The sequence below is a fragment of the Carya illinoinensis genome, chromosome 11 (genome assembly GCF_018687715.1).
Source record: "Carya illinoinensis cultivar Pawnee chromosome 11, C.illinoinensisPawnee_v1, whole genome shotgun sequence".
NCBI lineage: Eukaryota > Viridiplantae > Streptophyta > Magnoliopsida > Fagales > Juglandaceae > Carya > Carya illinoinensis.
This window is the reverse complement of record NC_056762.1, coordinates 32,380,335-32,392,412: the sequence shown is the minus strand read 5'-3', so window position 1 is coordinate 32,392,412 and position 12,078 is coordinate 32,380,335. Positions and strand designations below refer to the sequence as shown.

At 41.4% G+C, this 12,078-nt stretch overlaps 1 protein-coding gene across 1 annotated transcript in view; it reads right to left on the bottom strand.

The window, feature by feature from the left end:
• Positions 1–12,078, bottom strand: part of LOC122282397 (ATP-dependent DNA helicase Q-like 2) — a 37,566-nt gene that overhangs the window by 21,422 nt on the left and 4,066 nt on the right. Inside the window, exons 3-6 of the mRNA XM_043094350.1 lie at positions 11,291–11,410; positions 5,177–5,281; positions 4,945–5,049; positions 4,735–4,857 (exon numbers count right to left, since the gene is read on the bottom strand). Of these exons, the coding sequence (XP_042950284.1) occupies positions 4,735–4,857; positions 4,945–5,049; positions 5,177–5,281; positions 11,291–11,410 (453 nt within the window). The remainder of the gene's footprint in view (positions 1–4,734; positions 4,858–4,944; positions 5,050–5,176; positions 5,282–11,290; positions 11,411–12,078) is intronic.

The window sequence follows — 12,078 nt, the reverse complement described above, 5'->3', positions numbered from 1 at the left end:
ATATTTTCTTTGAGATAGGTTAATACCTTTCTTCGATCTACCAAATTCAATTCCAAGGAAGTATCTAAGTTTGCCCAAGCCTTTTGTCTGAAACTGATCATGTAGGAATTGTTTTAGCCTGGCAATTCCAACCAAGTCACTTCCAGTAATGACAATGTCATCCACATATACAACTAACAAGATATGACCTGCATCACTATGTAGGTGAAATACCGAATGATCTGTTTGGCATCTATGAAGACCAAATGCCAATACAGCTTCCGAGAACCTTCCAAACCATGCTCGAGGAGATTGTTTCAAACCATATAATGCCTTCTTTAACTTGCACACAGTACCTCGATACTCCCCCTGAGCAACAAACCCAGGTGGTTGCTCCATATATACTTCCTCATTTAAGTCGCCATGTAAGAATGCGTTTTTAACATCCAACTGAAATAAAGGCCAATCCAGATTAGCAGCAAGAGAGATCAATATTCGAACAGAAGAAATTTTGGCAACTGGGGAGAAAGTCTCATCATAATCAATGCCATAAGTTTGAGTGTAACCCTTAGCAACCAAGCGAGCTTTCAAGCGTTCCACAGAACCATCAGGGTGAAATTTGATGGTATACACCCATCTACAACCAACTGGGTGTTTACCAGGTGGTAAAGGGACAAGATCCCATGTCCCATTATGATGAAGAGCATCCATTTCATTTTCCATAGCAGTCCTCCATTCCAAATCAGATAAAGCATCCTGAACAGTCTTAGGAACAGAAAGTTTTGAGAGTTGAGAAGAAAAACATGAGAAGGATGGAGATAAGGCATGAAAAGAGACATACTGGCTAATCTGATGTTGAGTAACACAAGAGCGAGTACCTTTTCGGAGAGCAATAGGTCGAGAGTCTAAAGCAGTAGATAACTCAAGATCTGAAGATGGAGACAAGGTTGGTGGAGGCATGAGAGCTGGGGGCCTCAAGCGTCGCGAGTACACCTGTAAAGGAACAACGGAAGGCACTGAGGAGGGTTGGGAAGAATTGGGTGAGTGAGCAGGAGAAAGAGTAAGGGTAGGTAATGGTAGAGGATCACACTCACCAACCGAAGATGTTTCCGAGAAATAGGGTGTGGACTCAAAGAAGGTGACATCAGCACTAGTGAAGTAACGTCTAAGAGCAGGACTATAGCAACGATATCCTTTTTGAGTCCGAGAATAACCAACAAACAAACACTTAGTAGCACGTGGATCAAGCTTATCAAAGCCTGGGCCAAGATTATGAACATAGCAAACACACCCAAAAATTTTTGGAGGGATAGAAAAAGGTGAAGAAGAAGGGTACAAGATGGAGAAGGGAGAGGAACCATTGAGGACTGATGAGGACATACGGTTAATAAGGTGACATACGGTTAATAAGGTGACATGCAGTAAGAACACCATCACTCCAAAAGTGTTTAGGAACATGCATGTGCAGTAAAAGAGCTCGGGTTACATCTAACAAATGGCAATTTTTGCGTTCAGCCACCCCATTTTATTGGGGTGTATAAGAACATGAAGTTTGATGGACAATTCATTTATTACTTAAGTAGTAAAGGAATTAGATTGATACTCTTTAGCATTGTCATAACGCAAGATTTGAACTTTTTGTCTAAATTGAGTTTTAATTTCTTCCCGGAAGACTTTGAATATGGAAAAAAGTTTAGATCGTAACTTCATCAAAAACAACCATGTCATTCAAGAGTAGTCATCAACAAATGTAACAAAATACTGAAATTTGTTTGATACAATGTTAATTGGTCCCCATATATCAGAGTGAACCAATTCAAAAGGAATAGAAGCTCGCTCGATTATCAAGTCAAGGTACAAAAGACACACGATGGTGTTTGCTAAGCTGACATGCTTCACAAGAAAAGGGAGATATTTCCAAGATTCCTAACTTGGCGTTTCAAAAGAGAAAGGGATGGGTGTCCAAGGCGACAATGCCATTCAAAAGCAGATGATGAGGCTGTGAGAGCTCAAGTAGGTGACTCTTCGACATCAAGGTAATATAGACCACCAGTTTCATGCCCCGTACCAATCTTCTTCCCCGTCTTGAGATCCTGAAAGATACATACAGATGGATAAAAGGTCACGGAACATTGAAGAGTTTGAGTAATTTTACTAATGGATAGTAAACTAAAGGGAAAGCTAGGAGCGTATAAAACAGATGACAAGGATATAGAATCGGTGAGATTAGTGGATCCAATGCCTGTAACTTTAGCAAGAGAACCATTAGCAAGAGTGACACTCTTTGGAGATTTCATATTATCTAACTTAGACAAGGAATAAGACAAACCGGTCAAGTGTTCATTGGCTCTTAAATCGATGATCCATGGATGTTGAGGAGATGAGACAAGACATGCGGACGTTGTACCTGAATGGGCACGAGTAGCTATGGAACACGAAGCCGTCTGTGTGCGACCCAAAAGCTGATCATACCCATCCTTGGATATGCTAATCATCTCTGGAATTAGGTTGGAACTCGTTGATGGTAGATCATCTTGGAAAGTGGCTTGATTAACGGACCCAAATGGTCTACCATGCAGATCCCAACAATAATCCACCGAGTGGTTAGTGCGACCACAATGGGTGCACTTACGAGATTCACGACCTCGAGTACGATTATCACGTCCCCCACGTGCACCTCCACGTGCACTTCTACCACTTCGACCTCCACGCCCAACAGGAGCAACATAGGAGGCAACTAAAGCAGATCTCTCATTACTCTGATCAGAAGACAATGTAGCTCGCTGAAGTCGGGAGAATACATCAAGAAATGAGGGAAGCTGTGGACTTGCCAAGATTTGAGAACGCACTGACTCATACTCGGGTTTTAAACCAACAAGGAAGCGAACAACATTAAAATCTTCCCGTTGTTTCAGCATACTTGGAACATCAGAAGTGATAGGTTGATACATTTTTAGCTCTTCACATATGCTCATCACTTGAGAGTAATATTCTTCCAGGCTCAAAACACTTTGTTCCAATGCAAAAAATTGTTTACACAACTCATAAATACGAGTTATGTTTCCAACACCCGAATACATCTGTTTGAGATGCCTTCACACCTCTTGAGCGGTATCAAAATGTATTAAGCTTGTACAAATATTAGGCTCAATACTAGTCAACATCAAAGACAATATTTGAGCATCTTCTTACTCCCATTGGGCAAAGGTAGAACTAGTCGAATCAGGAACTGGATCAACCAAATGAGTATTTGCCTTTCAAAAACATTTCAATAGATCTTGACCACAACATATAATTTTTTCCATTTAACTTCACCGAAGTCATAGGCATACTAACATTTGGTGCAAGAGACATTGACTCAAATTTAGTATCCATGGAAAACAAAAATATCACAACAATTCACTTTAGAAGAAAAGATTTCACATAAAAACATGAAATATGGATGAGAAATTGGAAAAAGCAAGCTGGAAAAGTACAAATCCAGATTAAAAACCCAAATTTCAGGCCTGTATCGTGTGAAACTAATCTGAACCGGTCGAAATAAGCAAATATCGGGTCTGAACCGGCCTGTTTCGGGCCTGAACCGGCATGTTTCGGGTCTGAATCTGACTGTTTCGGGATATTTCGGGTTTCGGCTTGTACCGGGTTCACTGCTGACCAAAAAAGGATTATGCTATCCCTAACCGAGAATAAGCTTACCTTATATCCATTACCAAACAGGGCTTATTCCGAATAGGAATAAGTTCCTATTGCAGGTTTGAGGCATACCCAGTCCAGAACTGGGTTTTGTTGAGACCCGCAGCCAAACACCCCAAGCCGAGCTCCTCGCCGGCGATATACGGTTGCTCCGGCAGCCGATGACGACGGAAAATACACCGGAATGCACAGAAAACGCTGGTGAAGTGTATTCCGATGACTTTAACACTTGAAATCACCGGAAACACGTTGAAAATGGGCTTATTCCACTCCCTGCCGCCAACGCCGAAGACAACACCACCGGAAAACACCACAGACCACCACAGACGGCTACGGTGATTCCACACAGCGCCACTAACCACCACCAGCCACCACTAACAACCACTAATCACGAAACGCGTTGAAAAAAGTAAAAATTTGTCACACAACACTACCAACCGACTACGCAGAGTACTCTGATACCATGTAGTCGATATTGAGAGAAATTACACCTAGATATTTTATTGATCTTTAAGCTTATATATACAGTACACAAATGACACTAACACCCTTATATACATTAGTTACAACCATACCCTCTAACAAAGGTCTACTAACCATCTGAGCATACCCATAAAAACCCACACTACGAAAGAAGTCATTCCACAGGGCTTCAGCAACCTCATAATGAAGTAGCAATTGATTTACTGATTCCTTGCTCTGTTTTACAGATACAGATTAAATCCACCAGAATGATCTAATGCTTCCCTTATTGCTTAAAACTTGTTGAAAAATCATTTTAAGACTTCAATAATCATGCATTATATCATTATTTTAGCAGTTTTGGTAATAATATCTTGCATGAGAAACTTTTTTTTTTTTTTGATAAATATATCTTGCATGAGAAACTTAGGAACAAAGTCTATCTAAAACACCAAGAACAATCCAATTCCATTGATATTCAAGCACCTCCTAATCTAACACGAAACAAGCACCAAGCAAGATAACGACAAACAAGGCCTAATTAGTTATACCTGTTATGAAACGAAAAAATGATAGAAAGAACTGGAAGAATCGAACCTGTTCACATTCCTTTCTAGAAAAGCAATAAACTATCCCAGATTCATTATTTGTATAAGATTCTTGAATGAATTCAGCAATTTCATCAATAACCACCTTGCCAACTGATGACTTCTCTCGCACCTGCAGTTTAAGAAAATATAAAATTAGCTCATATATTAGTAAGCCAGAAAATATTGATGGCAAACAAATTACACTAAAAAACCACACCATATAAAAGAGATTGGGCCTGTTGACTGTGCTGACAAATTTAACACATCTTGAGATGTGCAGCATCTCCATCAGATCAGTTTGGACCTTCTGTGTTGCAGTTGCCTGAAAAATATATGATAAGAGTCATCGAATGTCTTCAGCAATGGCATATTAGATATGATCAATTACAGTCTTTCGTTGTTTTTCTCTGATTAAGGCAAAACAATAAACAGCAGAAATGAAGACATACAGTCAAAGCAACCACAGGAACATCAGGAAACTGAGTCTTGAGGATACCAAGATTCTTGTAGTCAGGTCGAAAGTCATGACCCCACTGACTACAACAATGTGCCTCCTGAAAAGTATAACCATATAAAAGACAGTAAATAGTCACACCTATTAGTATTTAAATGGCTTGGAAAACACTAACTTAAAGGGCTACTATCATAAAAATAGGTTGATTACCTCATAGTCGTTTGTCAAATTATGAGTTTTATCATAACATCACCATTACATATACATTTTATATGGGAATAATAAGAATGTGTATCCCTATGATGCATGATTAATTGAAGGAAAATATAGGCTCTCAGTTACTTTCTTACAATGACTGAAAATATACGACATTAGCCGTCATCTGTATGCATTCATCATTCCTACATACCAATATCCACACATATACAAAGATACATAAGCATATACATGTGTACACTATATCCTTTGTATTTTGCTTTTATGCTTTCTTTTTTTTTTTTTTGATAAATAAATAATTAGATTGATCAAAGAATGGCAAATGCCTGAATTATAACTCTAATGCCCCACCTAAGTGGGCACATTAGAGGCAAGAAAATCTCGAAGGGCCATGCCATTAAAATCTACAACTATGGCCCAACTACAAAGAGTTCTAAAAAATAAGAATTTAAACTCCTCTACAAATCTTTCCTTGTCTTCGAAAGTCCGCTCATTGCGCTCCCTCCACAAACTCCACAATATGCAAATAGGGATCATCTTCCACATAGCTTTAATCGGTTGCCTGCCTCTTATGCTAGGCCAACTGGCCAACGCTACCTCCATCATTTTTGGCATCACCCAAATCATTGCCAAACGAACGAACACTTCGTTCCATAGAATCCTTGCTACATCGCAATGTAGCAGAAGATGATTTACCGACTCTCCCCCTCCTTTACACATGCAACACCAGTCTGCGATAATGATCCTTCTTTTCCTTAGATTATCAGTGGTAAGAATCTTACCCAGGGAGGCTGTCCAGACAAAGAATGAGGCTTTTGGAGGTGCCTTTTGACTCCAGATCTTTCTCCCAGGGAAATGAGAGTTGGACTCTAGAGTGAGAGCCTTATAGAAAGACTTAACCGAGAAAATACATTTTCTTGCTAGAATCCACCACATGACATCTTCTTGCTGGCTGTTTACTCCTATAGAATAAATAAAACTATAAAAATCTGCAATGCTGCTTACCTCCCAATCCTGAATTGCTCTACCGAAATTAATATTCCAAGTAATCCGTCCCCCCAACACCTCCATAGCATTCGCCACTGATAAATCCTTTACACTCGCCAAATGAAATAGTGAGGGATACAAATCTTTTAAAGCCCTGCTATCACACCACATGTCGCTCCAGAATTTAATCCTGGTTCCTGTACCCACCTGGAGCTTAACAAAGCGATTAAACACCTCCCAGCCTCTTTTAATGTGTTTCCACAATCCAAATCCATGAGCCCCACTAACTTCCCTAGTGCTCCAATCTCCCCATAAGCCTCCATATTTCTTTTCAATGACCAATTTCCATAGAGAGTCTGGTTCCCTGGCAAATCTCCATAATCATTTGCCTAATAATGCCCGATTAAAAACCCTAAGGTTCCTAACTCCCAATCCTCCCCCCCGGATAGAGCGGCACACCTGTTTCCACTTAACCAAATGAAACTTGAATTCATCCCCTAAACCTCCCCCCCCCCCCCCCCCCCAAAAACAGAAAATCTCATTGGAGCTTCTCAATACGGGTTACCACACTTATTGGTATCGAGAATAGAGATAAGAAATATGTGGGTAGATTAGATAATGTACTTTTTATCAAAGTGATTCTACCACCTTTGGACAAGTACATTCTTTTCCACCTCGCCAAACACCACTCTATTTTCTCAATCATTGTATCCCATATTGAAAAAGCCCTCGAAGCACTCTCCAACGGAAGTCCCAAGTAAGTCAAAGGGAAAGAGGCTATCTTGCAACCCAACTTTCTTGCCAAGCGGCAAGTATTAGGAACAAGCCCGATTGGCACCAGTTCTGATTTGTCCAGATTTACCTTCAATCCAGAGACTGCCTCAAAGCAGAAAAGTAGGGCCTTTAACGCTTGAATGCTTCACACAAAATCAGACTATCATCTGCAAATAATAAGTGGGAAATATTAATAATACCCCTATTCGGGATTTCGATCGAGAAACCTGTTATAACGCCATTCACAACCAAAGCCGATAGCATCCTGCTTAGCGCCTCCATGATTATGACAAATAACAAGGGGGATAATGGATCCCCTTGTCTCAATCCACATGAGCTTTGGAAGAAACCCACTGACACTCCATTCAACAATACAGAGAATTTTGCCGAGGAAATGCACCAATGGATCCATGTCCTCCACCGCTCTCCAAAACCACACATCCTTAGTAAATGAAGAAGGAAATCCCAGTTGACATGATCATACGCCTTTTACATATCAAGTTTGCACATTATCCCTGTTTTCCAGGCTTTCATTCGACTATCAAGACATTCATTAGCAATTAAGACCGCATCCAGGATCTGTCTTCCTTTTACAAAAGCATTTTGGGGTTGACAGACAATCTTCCCCATCGCCTCGCTCAGTCTATTCGCAAATACCTTGGAAATTATCTTATACACCCCACTCACTAAACTAATAGGCCTGAAATCCTTAATCTCTGCCGCCCCTACTTTCTTAGGTATCAAAGCAAGGAACGTTGTATTAAGGCTTTTTTGAAATCTTCCATTGCTGAAAAACTCCTGAAAGACCTTCAATAGGTCTTCCTTTATAACTTCCCAACAACCCTGAATGAAACCCATAGAGAAGCCATCCGGTCCTGGAGCCTTGTCCTTTGCCTTTCCTCACAACTTCATAAATCTCCCTCTCTTCGAAATCCCTTTCTAGGCGTGATGCATCACTCAAGCCTATGGTGTTAAAATCCAGCCCATTTAGTGGAGGCCACCATCCCACCTGCTCCTTTAGTAGGTTTACATAGAATTCCACAACATGATTGTGGATTACCTATTCATCTCTGCACTCCTCTCCATCCACCTTCAACATCTCAATATTATTATTTGTCCTGTGTGAGTTCGCAATTTTGTGGAAGAAACCCGTGCTCCGATCCCCTTCCCTCAACCATAGAGCCCTTGATTTTTTACGCCAAGACATCTCTTCTAATAGAATCAACCTTTCAACTTTTGGAACCAGCTCAACCTTCCTCTCTTGTTCCACCTGAGTGAGGTGTTGTACCTCTTGCAGTCTCTCAATCTCCTGGATTTCTAACAACTTTGCTTTTTTCATTTCCCCTACGTTGCCAAAAGATTCCACGTTCCATACTTGTAAATCTTTTTTAAGAGCTTTCAGTTGTGCCACAAAAATGAAACTAGGAGTACCTTGGAACTGGTAGGAAGACCACCACTGTTTTACCCTATCCACAAACCCTTCCAATTTCAGCCATATATTCTCAAATTTAAACGGCCGACAACCCTTACGTATGCCTCCACAATCAAGCAAAATCGGCCAATGATCCGAACCAATACGGGGCAACCGCTTCTGCCAAACCTCCGGAAAATGGCATTCCCATTCCGATGAAATTAAAAACCGATCCAGTCGTGAACATGACTGATTATTAGACCATGTAGCGGTACCACTGGCTAAAGGCAAGTCTACCAAGTTCAAGTCGAAGATGCATTCCGAGAAAGCTTCCACTGCTTGTCGTAATGTACTACTTCCCGACGCTTCGCTTGGGAATCTCACAACGTTGAAATCTCCCCCTATACACCAAGGGAGATCCCCCAATTGTGGATCCCAACAAGTTCATCCCATAACAAGCTTCTGTCTTTGTCTAAATTGGCGCCATAAACACCTGCAAAAGCCCAAAGATAGTTATCGGCTACACTTTTAAAAGAGCAAGCCACCGTATAATTTCCAATAAACTCCTCCACCCTTTCTACAACACGTCTATCCCACAATACCACAATTCATCCTGACGCCCCATTTGAGGCCAAATAAGCCCAATCTACATGAACCCCGCTCCATAAACTTCGCATAATTCCCCTATCAATATAATTCAATTTAGTTTCTTGCAAACAAACAATATCCACTTTCCATTCCCTGATCATATTTCTTATCCGCAAGCGCTTGTCTACATCATTAAGCCCACGGACGTTCTAGGTCACTATTTTTGGTTTCGTGGAGGAACAGTCTGCCCCTTCCCTCTTACTCTACTCCTACTAGCACTGCCCTCCACATTCATTGACCAAGACAATCTTTTGAGCTCCCGGTGCTTCTTTGATTCTCCCTTATTTTTTTGTTTGTGCCCCGCCTCAATTGCTGTGAACAAGGCCATGAACTGCTCCTCATACCCATCACATTCAAGCCCCACTATTTTCTGTATTTCTTTCACTTTGTGAAATACCCAATCCGAGACATTCGGTTGAGGTGGGAAGTAGAAATTCAATGGAATAGGTTCCTCCATTCTATTTAACTGGTTACCTTGAAAAACTCCATCCAGAGTTATATCTTCCAACCTCATCTGACCACCATCATTAGGAACCTCAAAAACCCCCTCCACCAAAAGGTTACAGTCATCGGGCCGCTCCCCCTCCAATTCTTCCATCTCCGAATCACTCGCTAAAAGGATTGAGAGTTCCAACCCACCTGCCTCTTTATCTCCTGCATTAAACGATGTCGTCTGGCCATCACAGAGTGGGAAAAAATTTTCTACAGTCGCCAGAGTTGAGACACTTAGATTCGGCCTAGGGTACTGTAAACCCACTGCTACCGGCACCTTGCTGGAATCTCCCCCTGCTCCTGTCAACGCCTTCTGTGGACTCGCCATTGGCAAGTCAATCGCCGGCAAGCATAACACGAGCTCAGGCGTTGTCGAAATCGCGTTGATGGAAAACGGGTTATTTGAACGAGGCACCGGGTTCGTGGGTGAGCCGGCCACAGGGCTCAAGTTATGTGTGGGCTGGGACGGCCCAGGCCCTGGGCCCCTTTCTTTAACCAAAACACTGGGCCAGGCCTTATCCAAAGAGCCCGGCCTTTCTATATCCAGAGTTACTGAAAGTGGCTGAGGCCCACATTTGGGCCCTTTTGGCCTTTGATCACGGGGCCCCGAGCCCACTACACCTTTAGCCAGCTTCATCTCCCCCTTCCCTTTTATATCCTTTCTCATCTCGACATACACACGTAACTCCTCCATCTCCCTCTGCATTTTTCTCAACAGCCCCTGCAAATCCAACAGACGCCTACTACTCACCCACATCTCCTGCCCAACCTTAGGCCTGCCATATCCTAACCCCCGTACAGCTTGAGTGGCTCGAGACGCACCCCCATCCCGCCCATAGTCACCTGGTTTCTTCTCATCGTGCACTGGTCTCGCCACCGTGAGGGCCTCTGCTTACGTAAGGTTGGATGGTGCCCTTCTATACGCCTGAGCCCCAGCAACTTTTACTATCGGCTCCCTCGACTGGGTCATCTCCTTAGCAAGCTCCTTTAGACTCTTCCAACCCTGTTCACCTGAACCTTCTGGAAAATAGAGTAGAGAAACTCTTCCCTCACATCCGTACTCTGCAACTGACAGATAACGACCACGGTGGTTTGTGCAGCGTTGTGCAACAAAACTCCTATATCCCTCCCTTACCACCGAGTACACCTCCTTGCTCCCCCCTCGCAGGCATTCCTCCAGCACACATACGAGCCATAACACTGTGTTACAACACACAACCACCTCATATTTTTCCTTCCAACCCCTTTCAAATATGCGAATGTTAACTCCTCTCACAAACACGATCCTTTTTTATTCTACCACTAACTCTCTAAACAGAAACATCCTCCTCCGTATAAACTGCACCACCATCAAACGTTGTTTACGCCAGCTGGCGAAAAAATTTTCATGCTTTCTTTTGCCTCTTGTATCAGTTATCAGGTCCATAAGGAACATGCTAAGGTAGAGTGACTATTTGTTTGATGCATTTGAATGCCAATCACCAAAATCAGCCACTATTGACAGTCAAGAGAAAGATGGAACCAACATGAATAGACCAGAATCAAGTCATAAGATCATGTTGAAAACAAAAATATACTTACATCAATTGAGATTAGAGAGAGACGACCAGCATGATGGCACTTCTCAAGTTTTGACATAAATCTCTTGCTCTTTGATATCTTTTCTGGTGTGACATACAGTATTTTGAGATTTTCTTCACCCTAATCTTCAAGATCATGGTATTCTTGTCTTTGCTCACCACAAGCACACAAAGATAGGTTTCCCTAATCCTTTCTTTATTTTTAATGAGAAAAAAACTTGAAATTAATGCACCCCCTTTCTTATTTTATATTTTCCCTTAATTCGTTTCTGGTGTTTGCCTTAGTCTCAAAGGGCTATCATTATTTTTGTCTAATTAGACTAGAGAAATTTGAAAGCACAAAAGGTTGTCATATCTCCTCTTGTTGATAGTCTCCCTTAATCATCTCTATGATACTTTCACCATTCTTCTTCTAATTGTTGCTGCTATTGCCCATTTATATTGGCTTGTGAATTGTTGGGTCCATGCTGATTTTCTTACTCTGATTATAATTTGCTTCAAAATTACTGTTTGTCATATTTATTTTTTCATTACAATATATAGCTGGGGAATAATTTTTCAAACTGCAAACATGGTGCGTGAACTTAAGTCCTCAACATGCACTGATATTCCTCTCTCTAGTAAATAATAAAAAGCTATATATTGTAATGAAAAAATAAATATGACAAACAGAATTTTGAAGCAAATTATAATCAGAGTAAGAAATCAGCATGGACCCAACAATTCCACAAGCCAATATAAATGGGCAATAGCAGCAACAATTAAAGAAGAATGGTGAAAGTATCATAG